The sequence below is a fragment of the Schistocerca nitens genome, chromosome 1, assembly GCF_023898315.1.
Source record: "Schistocerca nitens isolate TAMUIC-IGC-003100 chromosome 1, iqSchNite1.1, whole genome shotgun sequence".
Lineage (NCBI taxonomy): Eukaryota > Metazoa > Arthropoda > Insecta > Orthoptera > Acrididae > Schistocerca > Schistocerca nitens.
In genome coordinates, this window is record NC_064614.1 from 340,868,497 (window position 1) to 340,890,651 (window position 22,155).

General features: G+C 42.6%; 1 protein-coding gene across 1 annotated transcript in view; it reads left to right on the top strand.

Annotated features, from left to right (window-relative positions):
• Positions 1-22,155, top strand: part of LOC126248635 (uncharacterized) — a 137,891-nt gene that overhangs the window by 44,329 nt on the left and 71,407 nt on the right. The window contains exon 3 of the mRNA XM_049949817.1: positions 6,949-7,104. Coding sequence (XP_049805774.1) covers positions 6,949-7,104 — 156 coding nt within the window. The remainder of the gene's footprint in view (positions 1-6,948; positions 7,105-22,155) is intronic.

Below are 22,155 nucleotides of genomic sequence, written 5' to 3' on the forward strand. Positions count from 1 at the left end.
ACCGAGGAGTTACGTGGTCTGGAGCATGATACTAAGTTAGTATCTGCAGGGAGTAAGGGTTCAGTTCCTTCTTCAGATGAAAGCTTTTAATAGGCACTGTTAGATCCTATTTGCCCCTGATTATGCCAAGTAAAAGGATATACGATCTCTTCGTGGTTCCACATCCACATTATTCCCTTCGCTACCGACTACACGTTAGGCTGGGCCATGACAGAGGCGTAAGTGGCAGCGTGTAGAAACCCTGCCACCAATAACCTTTCTTACAGTAGTAGATATTTTATTTTAGATATAGAATCAAACATCTTTTACAGTCACTGGACACTTATTCTATCTTTTATTGTATGTTGAGATGTAGCACATATGGGATCTGGTTTAACGGGATTTGATCAATTTGTGATGACGTAGCGCCATCAATTCATTGTTTTCCTCAGTTTCCAAAATCCTCAAGTTCTCCATGTAAGTGCGTGTCAGGGTTAGAATCCTGGCTCGGCACAAAGGTTTTCTAAGCACATCTCGCATTTGATGAAAGAAATCTATATTTAATATCCATTCGTGCATAGAAAACAACGGCGATAGGTGCCGGGTTCGAATCCTGGAAGGCAGAAATTATTAATTTTCTCCTCACTGCAGTTCCAAGCATCTCGCTACTACTGACGTAATCGATATCAGATCTTTGTATGTGCGACGATTACCGTTGCGGTCGCGTCTCACAACAAATGAGTAACTGAAATTTTTATGACCCTTTGTTTCAGATAACACTGCACATATATCGGCGTGCCATCTTGAAGATAGTGGAATTATTAGTGATACGTTGTTGACAATGAGGTTTCGATAGAGTACTTGATGCTCTTAATCATGGTTTTTCTAAGAGATTAGTTCATTAATCAGTTTATGGAAGAGCACTCGCCAAGTTAACGATGGTTAATAGATGGTTGAAAAAACTTTTGGAGAAGAAGAATTCAAGAATGAATGATTTGTTAAGAGTTACGGTCATCATTTGTGTCAAGTACTGACGGCCTTGCCGCAGTGTTAACACCATTTCCCCTCAGATACCGAAGTTAAGCACTGCCGGGCTGGGCTAGCAGTAGGATGGGTGGCCATCCTATTTACCGAGCGTTGTTGGCAAGCAGGACGCACTCAGCGCTTGTGAGGCAAACTGAGGAGCTACGTGATCGAGAAATAGCGGCTCCGGTCTCGTAAATTGACGTACTGCTGGGAGAGCAGTGTACTCACCACATGCCATTCCACATTCACATCTATTGTCGCCTGTAGGTTGAGGAGACGGCGGCCTTTCGGTACCGTTGAGCCTTCATGATCTGGTCAGGCGGAGTTTAGTTTATTAATGAGAGTGGTAACACTTTACAAATGTCACTTTTTGTAACAAATTTGCGTTTATAAGCGTTAAGGACTGGCACAGGTAGTCCCTGATATTTGTAGTATCGTGCTATTAATTTACAGCTGGAGTTAATTGCCATACCGATACAGAGCAGTGATTTCTAGTTGTCAGTTGTGGTAACCATTTTGTACACTTAAGTGACAGTAGCGAAACGATATTAGAGGACATCCAAGACAGTTATGCTATGTGGGCTACATGCAAATCAGGCGTGAAACAATTCAGGTCTTTCGGATAGTTTTGAGCATGGCAGTAACATGAGCAGCCGTGTAATAGACTGTTGTGCATCAGGACAAGCATCCACACGGACAGCGCGACGACGTCTGGAGCATCAGCGACTGTCAGCACGGAGGCCATTGTTGCAGCTTTCTGTGATGCGGTAGGAGAGAGGCGCGCCAACTGTGCTGCGCCCACCTGCAGCACTGGACACAGGACTGATGACACGTCGCCTATTCAACCGAAACACGGTTGCGCTCCGCATCAAGATCTACGTATCCTTGAATGGAGGTTCTGAGGAGAACCAATGTTGCCAGACTGCATTCGTTATTGACATAGTGGACCAGCACCTGTCGTGATATTGGTAACACGCCACGGTCACCTCTACTTCGCATAGCTCAATATTTGGACAGAAGCCGTTATACAGGGTGTCCGAAAAGTCTTTCCCTGATTACATAATTTGATAACTCAGGCTAGAAGTAAGATAAAAATATGAAACTGGTATCTAATTGTTTACAAACTATCAAAGTTTTTTTTTCACACATCAGTAAACTTCCAAATGAGCACCCTTGGTAGCACGTAGCACATCTAGGCGATATTCAATTTCCGTCCACACATTAGCCAACATCATGGAGGGATCGATTCAACGACTGTGGTTATCCGTTGCCGCAGGGTTTCAAGATCTGGTACACGTGTTCGGTAGACGTCGTCTTTGAGATAACCTCATAAAAAGAAGTCTAATGGGGTTATGTCAGGAGAGCGTGGAGGCCAAACCGTTGGCCCATTGCGACCAATCCATCGCCCAGGAAAGGTCATATCGAGATAGGCACGGACGTCCAAACCCCAATGAGGCGGTGCACCGTCTTGCTGAAACAAGACATTGGGGTTACACTGAAGCAGCTGAGGAACAGCATACAGTTGCAACATGTCCAGATACACTGCAGATATGATGGTAGCCTCAGCGAAGAAGAATGGCCCGATAATTCGATCGTGCAATAGCGCGCACCAAACATTCACCTTTGGACTGCCTCTGGCGCACTCCATGACCTCGCCAGGGGGTTGTGAACTTCAATTGCGCACATTATGGCGATTCACTGCTCCACTGACAAAAAAGGTCGCTTCGTCGGAAAAGGCAATTCGTCTGAGGTAACCATCATCGTCCTCAATACGTGATATCATTTCGACCGCAAAGTCATATCCCCGTGTACTGTCATTGGGCAACAAGGCCTGAACGAATTGCACTTTGTATGCACGAAACAATTTGGCATCTGTAATTCACCTGAGGCCCTGCGCACCGATTTCTTCGGACTTCGCAGAAAAGACTGCCTGGCAGCTTCCACCCTGTCTGCTGAGGTTCTTGGTCGACCAGACCTCGGAAGGTCAGCAACCGATCCTGTGTTCTTGAACTTCTCATACCAGGCTTTAATGCTCTTGACATCAGGTGGATTCCTTCCAAATGTTGTCTGGAAGTGTCTCTTCACTGTGGTTGGTGATCGTGTCTCATGGTACCCCAGGACACACTGTGCCTTCTCCTGATTGGTTAACATGGCTTCTTGGGCACTGCACCTCATCCACTACTTACGTATTGCGAACCTCAAAAAGAAAAAAAACTTTTGTATTTGTTATTTCTGACGTCTTGAGGACGGTGTCTGTGCCCTATCTTCGAGGTCTCCTTAACGTTATCTTTCAATACGATAACGCAATACTGCGTGTTACCTATCTCTTCTGCTGACCTGGCTAGCACGTTCTAGAATCTTCTCTCACATTTAAAACATATGGCCGTGCGTTATCCAGAGACTGGAAAGCCATCTTACAGTGTCCACTGTTATTGATGAACTGTCATCCCAGATCAGTTCAGTTCGATGCCAAGCTTGGTAGGCTGCCGAAGACGGCACCAAAGATGGCACCAAAGATGGCAGCAATGTTCGTTTAATTTCATACTCTGTATGCATCGAAACTACAAATTTGATTATATATCCTTCCTTTTATGCTGTATAAGCAGAATAATTAAAATTTCTTTATTTGTATCCTGCCTGGTGTTGCAGTTTCTAATGGCTAGCAATGTACGAGGATTGCCCAGTAAATAATGCCCCATATTTTTTTTCTCCGAAATAAAAAATATTAGAAATGTGAAACTTTAGGTGCGAGTTATTTGAAGTTTCCCGCGTGTGTACGCAAAGTTTCAATTTCCTCCGACAGAGAGCGGTGGTGTAGGAATGTTCTAAAATGGCGTCTGCAAGTGACATCCGTCAGAAACAACGTGCAGTGATTGAATTTCTCGTAGCAGAGGAAGAAACCGTGGGCAATATTCATAAACGCTTGTGCAACGTCTACGGAACATCTGCAGTCGATAGGAGTACTGTTGGTCGCTGGGCACAGAGGGTGAAAGCATCAGAGGGCGGTGCTGCGGAGCTCCGAGATTTGCCGCGGTCCGGAAGGCCTCCCACGGCTGTCACGCCTGACATGTTGCAGCGGGCTGATGTTCTCATTCGACGGGATCGACGCATTACGACTCGACAATTGGCACTGGAGTTGTCAGTAAGCAAAGGAAGTGTGGATGTGATTATCAATCAGCTTGGATACTCAAAAGTGTGTGCAAGATGGGTTCCTCGGTGTCTTACTGTCGATCACAAATCCCAAAGAAAAGACATTTCTTTCGATTTGTTGCGACGCTTTCACGTTGACGGGGAGGCCTTTTTGTCACGGATTGTGACAGGTGATGAAACTTGGGTGCATCATTTTGAGCCCGAAACAAAAAGACAATCGATGGAATGGCGTCATGCTTATTCTCCACAGAAGAAAAAATTCAAAACAGGTCCTTCAGCCGGAAAAGTCATGATGACTGTGTTTTGGGATTGCGAGGGCGTAATTCTCATTGATGTGATGCCAAAAGGCAGTACCATTAATTCAGAGGCTTATGTCAAAACATTAGACAAACTTAAGCAGCGCTTCCGGCGCCTTGGGCGTCATGTTAACCCACAGGATGTTTTGATTCAGCATGATAACGCTCGTCCTCACACAAGTTTGAGGACTTGTGAACACATCGCGAAACTGGGTTGGATAGTGTTACCCCATCCACCCTACAGCCCCGATTTGGCTCCTTCAGACTTTCACTTGTTTGGGCCAATGAAGAATTTCATTCGTGGAAGACGTTTTGCCGATGACGAAGAAGTGATTCACGAAGTGACAACCTGGCTCCGTAGGCAGAGTAAAGATTTTTACCGGCAGGGAATACACGCTCTTGTGTCTCGCTGGAAAAAGGCCGTCGAACTTGAAGGAGATTATGTGGAAAAATAAAGCAAGTAGACAAAACATCAGTCTTTCACATATGTAAATTTGATTGTTGTGGAATAAATACTTCTGGAGGAAAAAAATATGGGGCATTATTTACTGGGCAACCCTCGTATTTCCAGTGTCCAAACAAGGAAGTACCTTCTGACAGCAGCAGGAAAAACTGAGATTATGATGTCTGATCACGAATCTTCTGAAATATAATGCTAGCCTTGATCAAGTAACAGAAAATCTTAAGGGACTGATTAGTGACCGAATGTTGACTGTTGGAAGAGCAGGCAGTAGCCTGACCAAAAATATGGAATGTTATTGCAACTAGTGCAATTGGTGTATCTGTTTTAATAACTGAAAAATAATAAACAGCAAAATTGTTTTGAGGATATGGGCAAATCTGCAAAATAACACGGTATTTAGAACAAAAGACAAAATTAACAAAAAATGACATAACTTGGACTGGAGTTTTCGTTTATTTGGCAGTTGTGTACTATTATAAAGTTGTGAGAGAGGTAAATGTCCAGGTACCTGGTGTGCATAGAACTTAGTTAAGGAATTGTGAAGGCAGATGAACCAAATCAGTTTCTCGAATGTTACGAAGAGGAACCTGTTCCAGTCTTGGTGGCAACAGTTCAAAGTGATGTAATATACTGATACTTGCCCTTGCATATGCATTCTTGAATGTCAGTGCTTACGAACAGTTTACACTCAGCGGTAATGTCCCTTATTACTGACAACCAGTACATGGTGTACTGTACACCCCCTTCCCTTCCGCCTCCATCAACGATTCCTTAAGGAATCATACTCTCAACTATAAAACGGTTGTCAGACACCTTATTACTTTACAAATTACATAATTTTCCACACATCAAAATGTTTATGATGTCGTATCTCCTCAATTACATGTCGTGCAATGATATAATTTGGCAGATAAATTTAGCGGTATTTGTGGCCACTATTGAAATTCGTTGCCATTCATCCCTTGGTCTTCCTGTTCGTCGTTTCTTTTCCATCTCCATTTAATGAATTTTCTTGAAAATCCTCTTGTTTTGCATATTCTTTAAGTGACCATATCATCTTAGCCTTGATGTTTCTGTCCTGCTCTGCGAGGGCTCCTCTTTCACTATTTACCTGACCCTTCCATTCCTCACTCTATCTCTTCTTATTACTACTGACTTACTTCTGAGGAACTTAATTTCACATGCATGTAGTCTTCTCACATCTCTTTTCTTCATTACACATGTTTCAGACTCATAGATCGGTATTAAGATTTAGTAAATTCTATATACATATTACTTCCTTCCCTTTTTGTGAGACTTCTTTGTTCCAAACAAGGCTCCTAACACTTCGCAGATCTATTTCTCATTCCTTCCATTTTACTCCATCGCATTTTCCACCTTCTTCAATTATTCACCTCCAATCCCTATACCGCTAGTTGGTCTTTTTTTCCCCCCAGCTGTTACCTGGCTCTCACATTTGTTTACATTAAATTCATTCCATACTTTCTCGCAGTTTCATCCCAAGTATCTAGCTGTTCCTGTTTCCCCAAATCGTCAAATCATGTTTGAACACCATTGCTTTCATATTACGTTCTTCAGTTTTTTTCTGCCACCTTAATAATTATCTCATTTATGACTACAATGGTGGCGAGATGACAATACCCTGCCCTGTTTCACATCACTTGTTTGCTGGAATCAATCTGTCCCTTCAGTTCCCACTTTCAGATAACTCAGACTTCCACAGACCACTACGTTTGTTCTCCGTTTTTCCACTCCCTTTCGTTCTAGGGGTTCCCAGACCTTTCTTCGAGAAATACTATTAAATTCCTTTTCTTCCCCAAATTCATGGCGGTGCTCCTGGAGCTGCCTCTCTGTAAATATGAGGTCAACGCTTGATCTGCCAGATCTGAAGCCAGTTTGTTCCCGACCGTTCTGGCCACCAGGATCTTTTCATATACCTTGGGACATTGTGACTCCCCTATAGTTGCTACAATCCTTCCTGCTCCCTTTCTTAAATACAGATACAATTAGTGCCCTCTGGTCTGGATGTGGCAGGTGTGCGTGTGGCTGGGCGCGCTGTGTGTGAGCCAGGGCGTGCTGTGCGTCTGGAGCCTGGTGCTGCGCTACTCGCTGCCGCCGCCCACGGATGCCATGCTGACCGCGCTGCTCACAGGCAGCCCCTCCATCTCTTGGGATACTCTGCAGCCCCAGGTAACGACTCCTACCTTCCTAGTCCTCAAAGTTAATAACTGGAAGACTTCGTATAGTGCAGAAATGGCATCATTTAACACTGTAAGTGTCTAATTGATTTTTTCTTTAATGTGCGAACGGTTTTGGTCGAAGACCATCCCAGCATGGAAACTTTCAGGTGACAAGGATGTTTCAGAATTGTAGTACTATTAAAAACAATACCTACAGTTTTGCTGGCGGAAAAGGTTGCATTTACAGCGTGAAGAAGAAATGTCACACTTGGTCGGCCTTTGATTCCTCATCCAGATTCAACGCAAAAGTTTATGTTGGAAAATCAGAGAAGATGTATTTTGAAAATCCATGTATGAAAAAGAGGAGCTGGCAATGCCATCAGGTTGTGCAATACATTGTAATGTACAGAGGAACATGTATCAACTTGCACTGCCGTACAAGCAATCGTAACTCAGCGAGTAGACTGGTGAAACATGAAACCCACATCCACCGTGGAGCTATGGTTTGAATCTTCATCAGGTTTCTATTTTATTTTTTAGACGTACATGCATTAGTTCTCGTCGTTTATAACCTGTACATCATTTTCTCTTATGCCAATAGCCATCACCTGACAGTGGGACCCCTTAAACTGCATGTTTGAGTCTAGTAACCGCCCAGTGCGCAACCATAACTGGGCCTGTCAAGTTCATGTATGGCGGCTTCCCGATGGAATATATGTACAAACGATGAATACGTCGATAGGCCTTTGGTGTTGGGTGCATCCGATAACCAAGCTGCTGTTGTTGCTGCTGCTGCTACTCGTACGTATGCTATACATGACCCTGAAATGTGCCATCCTGATAAGAATTTTTCTCGTCGCCTGGAGCAACATCTTCAGGAAACTGGTAATCTTCGTCCACAAGTAACTGACAGAGATCGTCGAAGGACTAGATGCACTCCACAAACAGAGGGTGTTGTTCTTAAAACGGTTTACCAATCACTTCGGCGAAGTATCCACGATATTGCAAGTTGAAGAGTATAGTTTTGTGAATGACTTTTGGACCAAGTGGAAGATAACGAATGTTTTAAAAATAACGTGATATGAACTGAATCTAGCTTCACTCATGATTGTATTTTCAACCTCCACAATAGCCATTATTGGTGGAAACACAAGCCACATGTCACTTGTGAACGTGGCTTTCGGGCACGTTTTGGTATAAACCTTTCTGCTGGAATCGTTGAAGGAGTGCTTTTGGGTCCTTACCTACTGTCGGACAAGTTGAATGCATCCTTGTGTCGTATGTTTCTTTGCAATATTTTGCCTGACGCATTAGAAAATGTTCTACTTGTTTTTCAGCGACAGCTGTGGTTTCAGCGTGATGGTGCACCGCCACACTTTGGAATGAATGTGCCTAACTGCTTAAATGAAGCACTTCCAGGGAAATGGAAGTGCTTCATTTAAGCAGGGAAATGGTTTGGCCATGGAGGTCAAATGTTCTAGTCTCCACAGTTTCCCGGACATTAATCTACTAGATATTTATTTGTGAGGATACTTAATGGAACAAATTTATACTCCACCTATCGGTGTACATGAACTAATAGTCACCGTGCATGCCACTTCGGCAATAGTGGATGAAGATATGTAGCTTGGGGTCAGAAAAGTAACCAGCGAGTGGCGAAGCGTTTGCAAAAGCAAGATGGTCGCTTTGAACATCTTCTCTAAAATGAATTTTGCTCGTATGTGTACAAACCGTCTCTGTGAAGATAAGCCTGTACGTCAAACGTACAGAATGGAACTATTATACGGAGCATGTACTGAGGTGACAAAATTCATGGGATATGTCTTAATATCGTGTCGGACCTCGTTTTGCCCGATGTAGTATAGCAGCTCGATGTGGCATGTACTTAAAAACTCGTATGAAGTCCCCTTCATAAATATTGAGCCATGTTGCCTCTATAGCCGTCCATAATTGCAAAAGTGAACGAATTGACCATTAGATTATGTGCCATAAATGTTCGAAGGAATTCATACCAGGATATTTGGGTAGCCAAGTCCAGAATATTCTTCAAACCAATAGCGAACAATTGTGGCCCTGTTATATGGCACATTGTCATCCATAAAAATTCCATCGTTGTTTGGGAACATGACGTCGATGAATAGTTGCAAATGGTCTCCATTTCGAGTCAATGATCGGTTCAATTGACCAAAAAGACACTGTTCATTCCATGTAAATATAGTCCACTCCATTATGGAGGCACCACCAGCTTGCACAATGCCTTGTTGATAAATTGTGTCCATGGCTTCGTGGGATCTGCGCCACACTTGAACCCTACCATAAGCTCTTAACAACTGAACTCGGGACTCAGCTGAGCAGGTCATGGTTTTCTAGTAGGGTCCAACCGATATGTTCATGAGCCCAGGAGAGGCGCTGCAGGCGGTGTCATGGTGTTAGCAAAGGCACTCGCGTCGGTCGTCTGCTACCGTAGCCCATTAACGCCAAATTTCGACGCACTGTCCTAAAGGCTACTTTCGTCGTACGTCTCACATTAATTTCAGCCGTTATTTCAAGCCATGTCGCTTGTCTGTTAGCACTGACAACTCTACGCAAACGCTGTTGCTCTCAGTCGTTAAGAGAAAGCCGTCGGCCTCTGCATTGTCCGTGGTGAGAACTAATGCCTGAAATGTGGTATTTTCGGCATACTTTTAACACTGTGGTTCTCGGAATTCTGAATTCTTTAACAATTTCCGAAACGGAATGTCCCATGCATCTAGCTCCAACTGCCATTCCGCATTCAAAGTCTGTTAACTCCCGTCGTGCGACTATAATAACGTAGAAAACTTTTCACATGAATTAGCTGAAATAAAATGACAGCTCCGCCAATGCACTGCGCTTTTATACCTTGCGTACACAATATTATCTCCGTCTGTATATGAGCATATCGCTATTCTCAGTGTAATGGGCAGTCTAGTGTAACCTACCTGTTATGTTTTTTTGTATAATATTGAATATAGTTGTTACAGTATCTGATATTTTCTATTGGCTTTATTCGTGTAGTTGATGAAAGAAAGTGGATGTTTTCGATGTACGAAATTCATGTTATGTGTTAATGTTTAAATAAAGGTAACAGTAACAGAAAGAAATACACAAGATACCGTATTATGGAGGTTTTAAATTGGATATAATTTGATGCTTTAATTTAAAAAAAAACAACAACAATGAGGTTGGCGCGAACGTGACTCTAACATCATGAGTCTGCAACCATTCTCTATGGCATTGCCTCGTCTCACTGAGCTAACGGGGTAGCTCCGTCACAGTACATATTTCTCGTTAGCTCGGGCGCAGTGCAGATTTCATGGTACCTGTTCTTGGCCACGCTACACGCAGCTAAGTGTTACCATGGCCTCGTTGTATAAATTGCATTTCTATTAAATCTATTGACGGGACTTGGTTATACTGGATACACTTTCGTCTTGAATTGGAATGAGGAATGCCGTCCGGAGTGGCCGAGCGGTTCTAGGCGCTACAGTCTGGAACCGCGCGACCGCTACGGTCGCAGGTTCGAATCCTGCCTCGGGCATGGATGTGTGCGATGTCCTTAGGTTAGTTAGGTTTAAGTAGTTCTAAGTTCTAGGGGACTGATGACCGCAGCAGTTAAGTCCCATAGTGCTCAGAGCCATTTGGAATGAGGAATGATATGTCAATTGCGGTATTTTTTCTGAATGCACTGTGCTCGAGCTAACGAGAAATTCAAACGTCACGGAAGTTTCCTTCATACCATGCGTGACTAGCACTGCCGAAAGAAAGGACTGGGAAGTGGAACAAGTACTGGCGGAAGAAAAACTGTGAGGGCGAGTAGTGAGTCGTGCCTGGGTAGCTCAGCCGCAAATAATATTACCGCGAAAGGCAAGGTTCCGGGTCCCAGTCTGGCAGAGTGTTTACGAACCGCAGCACTCAGCTGCTGAACAGTGAACCCCCCGCTGCAGAGTGGAGGGATCATCCCAGAAAGGAAATTTTTACGGTGTATTGATACAACTTGAATTTTTATATTTTTATGGCCTAATGCCGATCTTTGCCTTACTGCATCCCAGTGCCGCCGCTAACCAGACGGGAGAAGTTGTCAAGCGCCGCCTACTACCATTCTGAGACACTGTAACGTTCCTTAAGTCTGTTCTCGAAGCTTCCGTGGCGTGGCGCGACGTCACACTGGCGGCCACCGAGGCCCACGGGGAATATGTTTTTCTTGTGGGCATCGGGCGGCCACGGTCTGAATGCGCACGCACTCTTGGCGACGTGCAACGCGCGAGACCAATGGCGCGACGCACTGATCCGCAGGTTTAATTGGAAACGGCGGACCTGTATTAAGCGTCTACTGTGCCACACTACCCAATCAGATTAAATAACTTTCGCCAGCCTCGTTTTGACCAGCGAGACATGGTTAAACTTCACAATTCAGAAGTACTACAGAATACTAAGGACAAACGTAGGACAAAATCCATTCTTGTTCTCAAACATATATATCTCCAAAAATATTACAGTTAAACAGTAAAACTTAAGAGTATTATGTACAACATAATCCTTGATATTCTGCGCAATTTGTGTTTGAAAATACCCATTGACAAACATTTTATAAGGATTGAATTTGTAATAACCGTTGTTTCTATTATGTACCTTTCCTCGTAAACTAATCAAGCTATAAAACTGGAATATCACAGTTTACATCTGTATTAGAGGCTAATGAAACACGTGGAACATATTTTTGTTTAAGGTCATAGTTGCTTTAAAATTAATTTTTAGTTTTGTGTTATCTGGGAGTACTCTATTTTGACGAAGAACTTTTCTCAGACAAAAGATAACAGAAAAGTGCTGCACAGGACCATTCAGTAGGTAATTCTTAAGAACTATGCCTAATTTAAGTACGTTAGCTTTCATAGTTCCTGGGAAAAGCTGAATTATAGTTTATAAAAGTCAGTTTACGGCAATTCGCATATAAAGTTCTTCTTCAATTTTCGACAGTATTGCTATACTGATGCTGTCCATATCCATGATCCTTATTCTCTTTGTGGAGTAATCTCTTCCCCTGCCTCGTTTGCCTGTTGTTGTTGTTGTCTTCAGTCCTGAGACTGGTTTGATGCAGCTCTCCATGCTACTCTATCCTGTGCAAGCTTCTTCATCTCCCCGTACTTACTGCAACCTACATCCTTCTGAATCTGCTTAGTGTATTCATCTCTTGGTCTCCCTCTGTGATTTTTACCCTCCACGCTGCCCTCCATTACTAAATTTGTGATCCCTTGATGCCTCAGAACATGCCCTACCAACCGGTCTCTTCTTCTTGTCAAGTTGTGCCACAAACTCCTCTTCTCCCCAGTTCTATTCAATACCTCCTCTTAGTTATGTGATCTACCCATCTGATCTTCAGCATTCTTCTATAGCACCACATTTCGAAAGCTTCTATTCTCTTCTTGTCCGAACTATTTGTCGTCCATGTTTCACTTCCATACATGGCTACACTCCATACGCCCGCATCTCGTGGTCGTGCGGTAGCGTTCTCGCTTCCCACGCCCGGGTTCCCGGGTTCGATTCCCGGCGGGGTCAGGGATTTTCTCTGCCTCGTGATGGCTGGGTGTTGTGTGCTGTCCTTAGGTTAGTTAGGTTTAAGTAGTTCTAAGTTCTAGGGAACTTATGACCACAGCAGTTGAGTCCCATAGTGCTCAGAGCCATTTGAACCATTTACACTCCATACAAATACTTTCAGAAAGGATTTCCTCACACTTAAATCTATACTAGATGTTAACAAATTTCTCTTCTTCAGAAACGCTTTCCTTGCCATTGCCAGTCTACATTTTATATCCTCTCTACTTCGGCCATGGTCAGTTATTTTGCTCCCCAAATAGCAAAACTCCTTTACTACTTTAAGTGTCTCACTTCCTAATCTAATTCCCTCAGGATCACCCGACTTAATTCCACTACATTCCATTATCCTCGTTTTGCTTTTGTTGATGTTCATCTTATATCCTCCTTTCAAGACACTGTCCATTCTGTTCAACAGCTCTTCCAAGTCCTTTGCTGTCTCTGACAGAATTACAATGTCATCGGCGAACTTCAACGTTTTTATTTCTTCTCCGTCGACTTTAATACCTACTCCGAATTTTTCTTTTGTTTCCTTTACTGCTTGCTCAATATACAGATTGAATAACACCGGGGACAGGCTACAACCCTGTCTCACTCCCTTCCCAACCGCTGCTTCCCTTTCATGCCCCTCGACTCTTATAACTGCCATCTGGTTTCTGTATAAATTGTAAAAAGCCTTTCGCTCCCTGTATTTTACCCCTGCCACCTTTAGAATTTGAAAGAGAGTATTCCAGTCAACATTGTCATAAGCTTTCTCTAAGTCTACAAATGCTAGAAATGTAGGTTTCCGTCTCCTTAATCTATTTTCTAAGATAAGTCGTAGAGTCAGTATTGCCTCACGTGTTCCAACATTTCTGCGCAATCCAAACTGATCTTCCCCGAGGTCGGCTTCTACTAGTTTTTCCATTCGTCTGTAAAGAATTCGCGTTAGTATTTTGCAGCTGTGACTTATTAAACTGATAGTTCGGTAATTTTCACATCTGTCAACACCTGCTTTATTTGGGATTGGAATTATTATATTCTTCTTGAAGTCTGAGGCTATTTTGCCCGTCTCATACATCTTGCTCACCAGATGGTAGAGTTTTATCAGGACTGGCTCTCTCAAGGCCGTCAGTAGTTCTAATGGAATGTTGTCTACTCCCGGGGCCTTGTTTCGACTCAGGTCTTTCAGTGCTCTGTCAAACTCTTCACGCAGTATCGTATCTCCCATTTCATCTTCATCTATATCATCTTCCATTTCCATAATATTGTCCTCAAGTACATCGCCCTTGTATAGATCCTCTATATACTCCTTCCACCTTTCTGCTTTCCCTTCTTTGCTTAGAACTGGGTTTCCATCTGAGCTCTTGATATTCATACAAGTGGCTCTCTTTTCTCCAAAGGTCTCTTTAATTTTCCTGTAGGCAGTATCTATCTTACCCCTAGTGAGATAAGCCTCTACATCCTTACATTTGTCCTCTAGCCATCCCTGCTTAGCCATTTTGCACTTCCTGTCGATCTCATTTTTGAGACATTTGTATTCCTTTTTGCCTGCTTCATTTACTGCGTTTTTACATTTTCTCCTTTCATCAATTAAATTCGATATTCCTTCTGTTACCCAAGAATTTCTACTAGCCCTCGTCTTTTTACCTACTTGTTCCTCTGCTGCCTTCACTATTTCATCCCTCAGAGCTACCCATTCTTCTTCTACTGTATTTATATCCCCCATTCCTGTCAATTGTTCCGTTATGCTCTCCCTGAAACTCTGTACAACCTCTGGTTCTTTCAGTTTATCCAGGTCCCATCTCCTTAAATTCCCACCTTTTTGCAGTTTCTTCAGTTTTAATCTACAGTTCATAACCAATAGATTGTGGTCGGAGTCCACATATGCCCCTGGAAATGTCTTACAGTTTAAAAAGTGGTTCCTAAACCTCTGTATTACCATTATAAAATCTGTCTGATACCTTCTAGTATCTCCAGGATTCTTCCATGTATACAACCTCCTTTTATGATTCTTGAACCAAGTGTTAGCTATGATTAAGTTATGCTCTGTACAAAATTCTACCAGACGGCTTCCTCTTTCATTTCAGTCCCCCAATCCATATTCACCCACTATGTTTCCTTCTCTCCCTTTTCCTACTGTCGAATTCCAGTCACCCATGACTATTAAATTTTCGTTTCCCTTCACTACCTGAATAATTTCTTTTATCTCATCATACATTTCATCAATTTCTTCATCATTTGCAGAGCTAGTTGGCATATAAACTTGTACTACTGTAGTAGGCATGGGCTTCGTGTCTATCTTGGCCAGAATAATGCGTTCACTATGCTGTTGGGAGTAGCTTACCCGCACTCCAATTTTTTTATTCATTATTAAACCTACTCCTGCATTACCCCTATTTGATTTTGTATTTATAACCCTGTAATCACCTGGCCAAAAGTCTTGTTCCTCCTGCCACCGAACTTCACTAAGTCCCACTATATCTAACTTCAACCTATCCATTTCCCTTTTTAAATTTTCTAACCTACCTGCCCGATTAAGGGATCTGACATTCCACGCTCCGATCCGTAGAACGCCAGTTTTCTTTTTCCTGATAACGACGTCCTCTTGAGTAGCCCCGCCCGGAGATCCAAATGGGAGACTATTTTACCTCCGGAATATTTTACCCAAGAGGACGCCATCATCATTTAACCATACAGTAAAGCTGCATGCCCTCGGGAAAAATTACGGCTGTAGTTTCCCCTTGCTTTCAGCCGTTCGCAGTACCAGCACAGATAGACCGTTTTGGTTAGTGTTGCAAGGCCAGATCAGTCAATCATCCAGACTGTTGCCCCTGCAACTACTGAAAAGGCTGCTGCCCCTCTTCAGGAACCGCACGTTTGTCTGGCCTCTCAACAGATACCCCTGCGTTGTGGTTGCACCTACAGTACGGCCATCTGTATCGCTGAGGCACGCAAGCCTCCCTACCAACGGCAAGGTCCATGGTTCATGGGGGTAGGCTCGTTTGCCTAGCCAACTATAAATTATACGTCGTCGTATTGGAAGTCACATCTGGAATCTGGAGAGATCTGTAGAGACTGAGTAAGAGTCCCTACCCGTTCTTTCTACCAACCTGTCAACTTCTAAATTTGTGTTACCAGCGCGGAAGACAGCTCGTCGGTCGTGGGTCCTTCTTCGGCAGTGGCTGCTTTGCTGTCATCTCGAACTTGAAGCTGTGTTTGTGCTTTTTTCTTGTGGGATGTCACTTGCCCAAGTTAGTCTCTGTATCTACAGAGGGCAAGATGGTTCAAATGGCTCTGAGCACTATGGGACTCAACTGCTGTGGTCATTAGTCCCCTAGAACTTAGAACTACTTAAACCTAACTAACCTAAGAACATCACACACATCCATGCCCGAGGCAGGATTCGAACCTGCGTCCGTAGCAGTCGCACGGTTCCGGACTGCGCAGATGGCAAGAACAGTAGTACTGACAATGATGGTAGGTGGCACCTCTCATTATATATGTTTATATTTTAAAATATCACTTTTAACACTGTCTTCTACGACACTCGACATAGCTTTCTTAATAGTGCGGTAACTTTCCTGACAACTTCCGGTATAGAGTACGACATGTCCGTCCGAACAGAGATACACTTCCGGCTCTGAAGAACACCCGAGACACAGTTACGTTACCGGACATTCTGAACGCCCGAAACAGTCCGACGAGCGCAGCAGAAGTACTTCGCCTCCCAGGCGCGCCAAAGCGACGCGAAGGTGTCCGAAGCACTTCGGCTGTAATAGCGTTACTCTTGTGTTTCTCAAAACTAGTGAAATTTAATAAACAAAAACGATAAACTCGTAGAGTAACCATGAGAGATTGTCATAGTGAAAACTGGGTTAAATACAATGAAAAATATATCAATAATTAATAAGAGAACTTAGGTATTTTGGCGTCTAATACCCGAATGTGCCGACCAATCAGATGCAAGTTCAGTACAATTGGCGGACTCTCCCATGGGACTGCTACATACTGTACCATCTGCTGCGTGTACCTCACTCCACTTTTGTACCATATGCTACTTCACGTGTATCAAGCTGAACCAAGGCGAGCTTCTGGGAACATTAAATACTGGCGGCCACAGCCAGGAATACCACACAACTGTTGCATTTTTTCTTCTGCTGCCTGAGCCTTTTCCAATCGCAATTTATCGCATCTTTTGAGTATTTTCAGTGTGGCCGCATCTGGATGGAAGCCTAGTCTCTGCAGGCTTTTAATCCTACCAACATTTCCGCTATTGAACGCTAGACAGGTATCACATGCAGCTATCTTCATAACAACTGAGGACAAAAATACTGCTTTTGGATAACACATCCATAGAAGGTGATTGTAGCTCTCATTTGTATTCTGTGTTTTCCCTTGTACTCATTTTTTTAGCAGTTCAGGATTGGCTAGCTACCTGAAAGTTAGTTTTATAACGTCTACAACAGCAAGTGGCAAACCATGCTTGTGGGAGTGTGGCTTTCCACTGGTGTCTGCCTGAAGATATTTACACCATGATATGTCACAAAAGGAATGTTGAGAATTATCATCTGTTATTTAAATTTCCTGTACCTTTCACTCTTCGACATTTCCTCACTTTTTTGAACATGTGTCTACTGTTACGATTCATCTAGAGCAAAGCAGGTTGATGTATACAAAACTAAAAACTGGAATAACTTTGTAGCACATGCTATTCAGAAAAAAACACATTGAAAACAAAGGACCAAGTAAAGGAAATCTTTCACACAGCCTTCTAGACTCATCTGCAGTTCGAATCGGTTCTATGAAAGAAACATTAATGCAAAAAATTTCTAGCATAGACAAGGTGTGGATCACAACACGAAAGAGGGGGCATGGCAGGCCCAAATGCCCAACCAAACATTTTTAAAACATATTTCTGGCCAGAATTCGATTATGAAACTTTGAGATGTTATTTGTAAAGAATCAATCTAATAAATTACGCAGTAAAAAACCGAATTTTTCCCAATGTTGCCCTACATCTGCCCGTAATGTGCAACGTCATTTTCTCTGGAAAACAGGGAACAGATTATTAACTGTTTAAAAAATGCTGCCTTTCTTCCTGGTCACATACTTGCATCCCTTGATATCATAAATTTTCACACTAAAACTTGAACAGAGGAAACTATACATACTAGTGAAAATAATTTGAATAAGCACAAGAAATTGAATTCAGACATAATTGCGGAATTTATAACATTTTTGAGACATTCTAGAATACAGTTATCACAGTTTGAATGGTAAGCTACATCAAAAAGATGAAGCCCTTGCTATAGAGAACTGCCTCGCAGGATTTCTAGGTGATATCTTGGTTAACCATTCTGAAATACTTTTTTAAATTTCCACCCAACTGTACCTAAGAGCATTTTTTTCTGTATAGTATAGACGATACGCTGATGATACTATCATCATCCTAAAAGGAGATGTGAATGACGTTATACCACTTGGTAAGTCCCTGTATTGCTTCCATCCTCAAATTAAATTTAAATAGAAAATAGAAAATCAACATAATGAACTTAGCTTCCTGGATCTGAAACTGCGTTTAATAGACTGTAAAATAAATTTTGACAGTTACAGGAAACCCACTGCAACAGATATCATTCATGCTGCTTCTTATCGTCCCTTTGAGCACAAACTGGCGTTCTTTTACGCTCTGATCGATCGTATGTTTGAGGTTCCCTTCTGCTGTTGCCTCTTGATCTTACTAACTCAGGAGGGCAAAAACGGATTTCAAGCAAGCCTTACACAGAACCTTTATACAAATAAAAGCAATAACAATATAAATTCCTCTGTGCTCAATAATAATAATTATTACTGTTTACATACATTACAATCCCATTTGTATGTGACGGTTTATATCGTATAGCTAATTTGTTTTAACAACAAGCCATCACTTTGCCATTTACCACCAATAATGTCACCAAGCTGCTCTTTATACAGGGTGTGCATAAATGAAGTTCCAATTCCAGAACGCTGTATAAAGTGAACCACTGCTCATAATGAGAGTAAAGTTGAACAGAATATTATTAACTCAGGGGGAAGCGTAAGGAAATAAAAAAAATTATCGAAATTACGACCAATAGATGGCACTGTAAGCATCAGAATAAGCGCACCAACAGACGCGCGACACACGGCTGTTCCTCGGTTTGCGTACGAGATGCCTAACATGACTGTCTCCATGAAGACTGTAATGCTCTATAACCAGAGCGCTGACTGCGCGCCAGTACGCCTGCAGAAGTTCCGGACAGTCAAGGGTATAAAAAAAGACATTGGTACGATGTCTGCTAAGGGTGTGCAGGAAATGATTACATATTTCGAAAAGGCAGATTCTCTTGAAGTGCAGTGTGGCAGAGGGAGGAAGGCAATTGATAGGACGTCTGTCGGCAATGTGGCCACAGCACTGCAGGAGGGGCTGAGCGGTGGTGTGCAAACATGCAGTGTACTGGCAATTGTCCGAACGCTGGGCATGCGAGCGAAAACTGCGCATAAAAACATACGAAACATTCTGCGTTGCTATCCGTACAAAATCACCATTTTCAGGAGTTACTTTCTGTTGACCTGGCTCCAAGACAAACTTTCACTCTGCTTGCATACAAGTGGACAATTAACGACCATGGAACTTTCTGTGGACTGACTAAGCCATGTGCATCTCCAAGGACGTGTCAAAACGCAGACTTGCAGAATATAGGCAACGGAATGTCCGCACGCGCCTCAACCAGTACAAGTTCATTCTGCAAAGGTGACTGTCTTGCGAGTTGATGGATCGTTTATCGTAGGTCTGTATTTTTTCGATGAGAAGAGTCCTGAAGGTCCTGTTAGCTGTACCGTCACTGGTAAACGCTACGAGTATCTTTTGCGCAACCACGCCATTCCGACCCTTCAACAGCGGGAATGTATGGGTAGGATCATTTTTATGCGAGATGCCACCTCTCCGCACATTGCATAGTCAATGAAGCGGCTGCTGCAGAGGCATTTCAGAAATACTAGAATTACCAGCCGTCATTTTCCTACAGCTCGGTCATCCAGATCACCTGATCGTAATCCGTGTGACTTCTAGCTGTGAGATTATCTTAAAGATGTTGTGTTCACTGTGTCACCTAAGATCGTAGCTGAAATGAAGGCTCGCATTGCGCAACATATACTGAACGTGAGCCCCAAGACACCCCGATTTGTCGTGGAACACGCTGTATCTCGATTTCAATTTGCGGCAGATAAAGGTGGACAGTATACTGAACAAGCCTTGTGTCAGTCTCATGACAGTTAGAAACCGATGTTACTTTGCTTTTTATACCGCTTTTGGTCCAAGCTTAGTTAAAAACCGATGTCATTTTGCTTTTTATGCTGTTTTTGGCCTCAGGACACTTAGAAACCGGTGTTTCCCGACCGATGTATCATGACCTTGCCGTGGTGGATAGGCCACAACTGTTGACTACCGAACATGGGCAGTCATGTACACTGAACCGTAGGATGGTGCAATGTGCAACTCAAACCATACCCGTCGTATTGGGCTTCATCTATCATTTGTAGCTGACCCCATTCACGTTAAGACGCTTATACAGCCAGCTTTTGGTAAAATTTTAGTTTTTTTTTTATTTTACTCGGTGACGTTACCTCCTGTGTCAATAACATGTTTTCAAATTTGACGTCATTCTGAGCAGTGGTTCTCTTTGGACAATGTTTTGAAATGAACTTTAATTACGAATTCCCTGTAAATAACTAGCTTGGCACCCGCTGCTTCGCTTGCGTTTGCATATTAATTACAACAATGAAAATTTCATAAACATATATTAAGTCTACTGAAAAACTGATGTATCAGAGAGCTGTTTCCTTTTCTTTGCATTTATGACAAATAGCTCTCTTTGATTTAGTTAAAAAGTTACAATACCTTCTAAAATTTTCACGCTAATGAAGGCCATAGTACTATGGTATTTCCCGAATGTACTTCTGACTAAAAGGCGATTCTGATAGCTGGAGTCAGAGGGTTTTGTTTGGGAGAAATGTCCAACCTAGGGTTTTGAGTATCAAAACGTTAGTTAGAATTACGAGTTTAGATTCGACACCAAACTGTTGTTCACTGAGGAGCCTTTTCTATGAACAGGTCGGTTAGCATTATGCTACTATTACTAAATATACGGGTATCGATTTTTTTAATGAATAATGTAGTTTAGGCATGTTACCCTGAGCATCAGGGTGAGATGGCAGTTATGTCGGTAGTAGGCTCCAGCTCTAGTTTTGTGGATTTATGATACAATATAGCTACATACAATATAGCTGAATACAATATAGCAAAGTTAATAGATTACAAAGAGGAAGATATAATCACATAAAAGGCTTTAGGAAACTAGCAAATAACATGATTGCTTCCACATTAAATAAGAGTTTCTTTGCACCATTATTGCACACGTTTTCTTCTTCTCTGCAGGCTTCATGCAACCACGTTTTGCACACAACACAGTGAATCAAGTCTACCTGTCGTACATTTTTATCGTAGAAGTTCATGGCACACTGAGCACGATAATGACTGTCATTTTGTGACCTGCCTGTTTCGCTTATCTTTTTTACGTACATTCAAGGCATTTACTATGAAAATAACGTGTGTGCAATTGAGGGATAAAATCTTAGCCCAACAAAACAGCGGCATCCCTCCTGAGGATCGGGTTGCGTTGCCACTTCCTGTAACCAACACAGAATCTCCACCGCATGGAAACTGTGGATGGCAACATATTCTACGAAGTAGCTACTATGCTCGCTCAGTATGTCTAACATTTTCCTGTTCTGCTTTAGTCATCCGCTCATAAGCACTTGAAAATATCTGTGCACCATTACGAAGCAGTCCGCTTTAGCTCTTACCTAGTCTTTGTTGGTTTAAAAGTGGAAAAACAATACACACGACGACAAGCAGCTGCCTTCCCGTCATATAAAGTGTAGACGTATGAAACAGGAATTTTCCTATACATGGTGCTAGCCGTCAGTGTAGACCGCTTCTGCAGTGCCATCTGATTCCTGTAACGGCTGACGATGAATGTCATCAAACAATAACCCAAATTCCATAGATAGGTATCTGTTTAAAACCCATAAACATGTCGAGTTTTGTGCCTCCGAACTATGATTTGCGGACAGCATTGGTTTTCCGATATCAAAGCTCTTGGGAAAATACAGCGTTTCAAATGGTTCAAAAAATTCAAAAGCGGTGATTTTGAAGTTAGAAACGACGAGCGCGGGAAACCACCGAAGAAGTTCAAAGACAACGAATTGCAGGCCTTATTGGATGAAGATGATACTAAAACTCAAAAGGAACTCGCGGAACAATTGAATGTGAAGAAAAAACCGTTCCTCTTCGGTTGAAAGCTATGGGAAAGATGCAGAAAGTGGGAAAACAGGTTCTGCATGAACTGAATGAAAGACAGCAAGCAAATCAAAAGACCACTTGTTA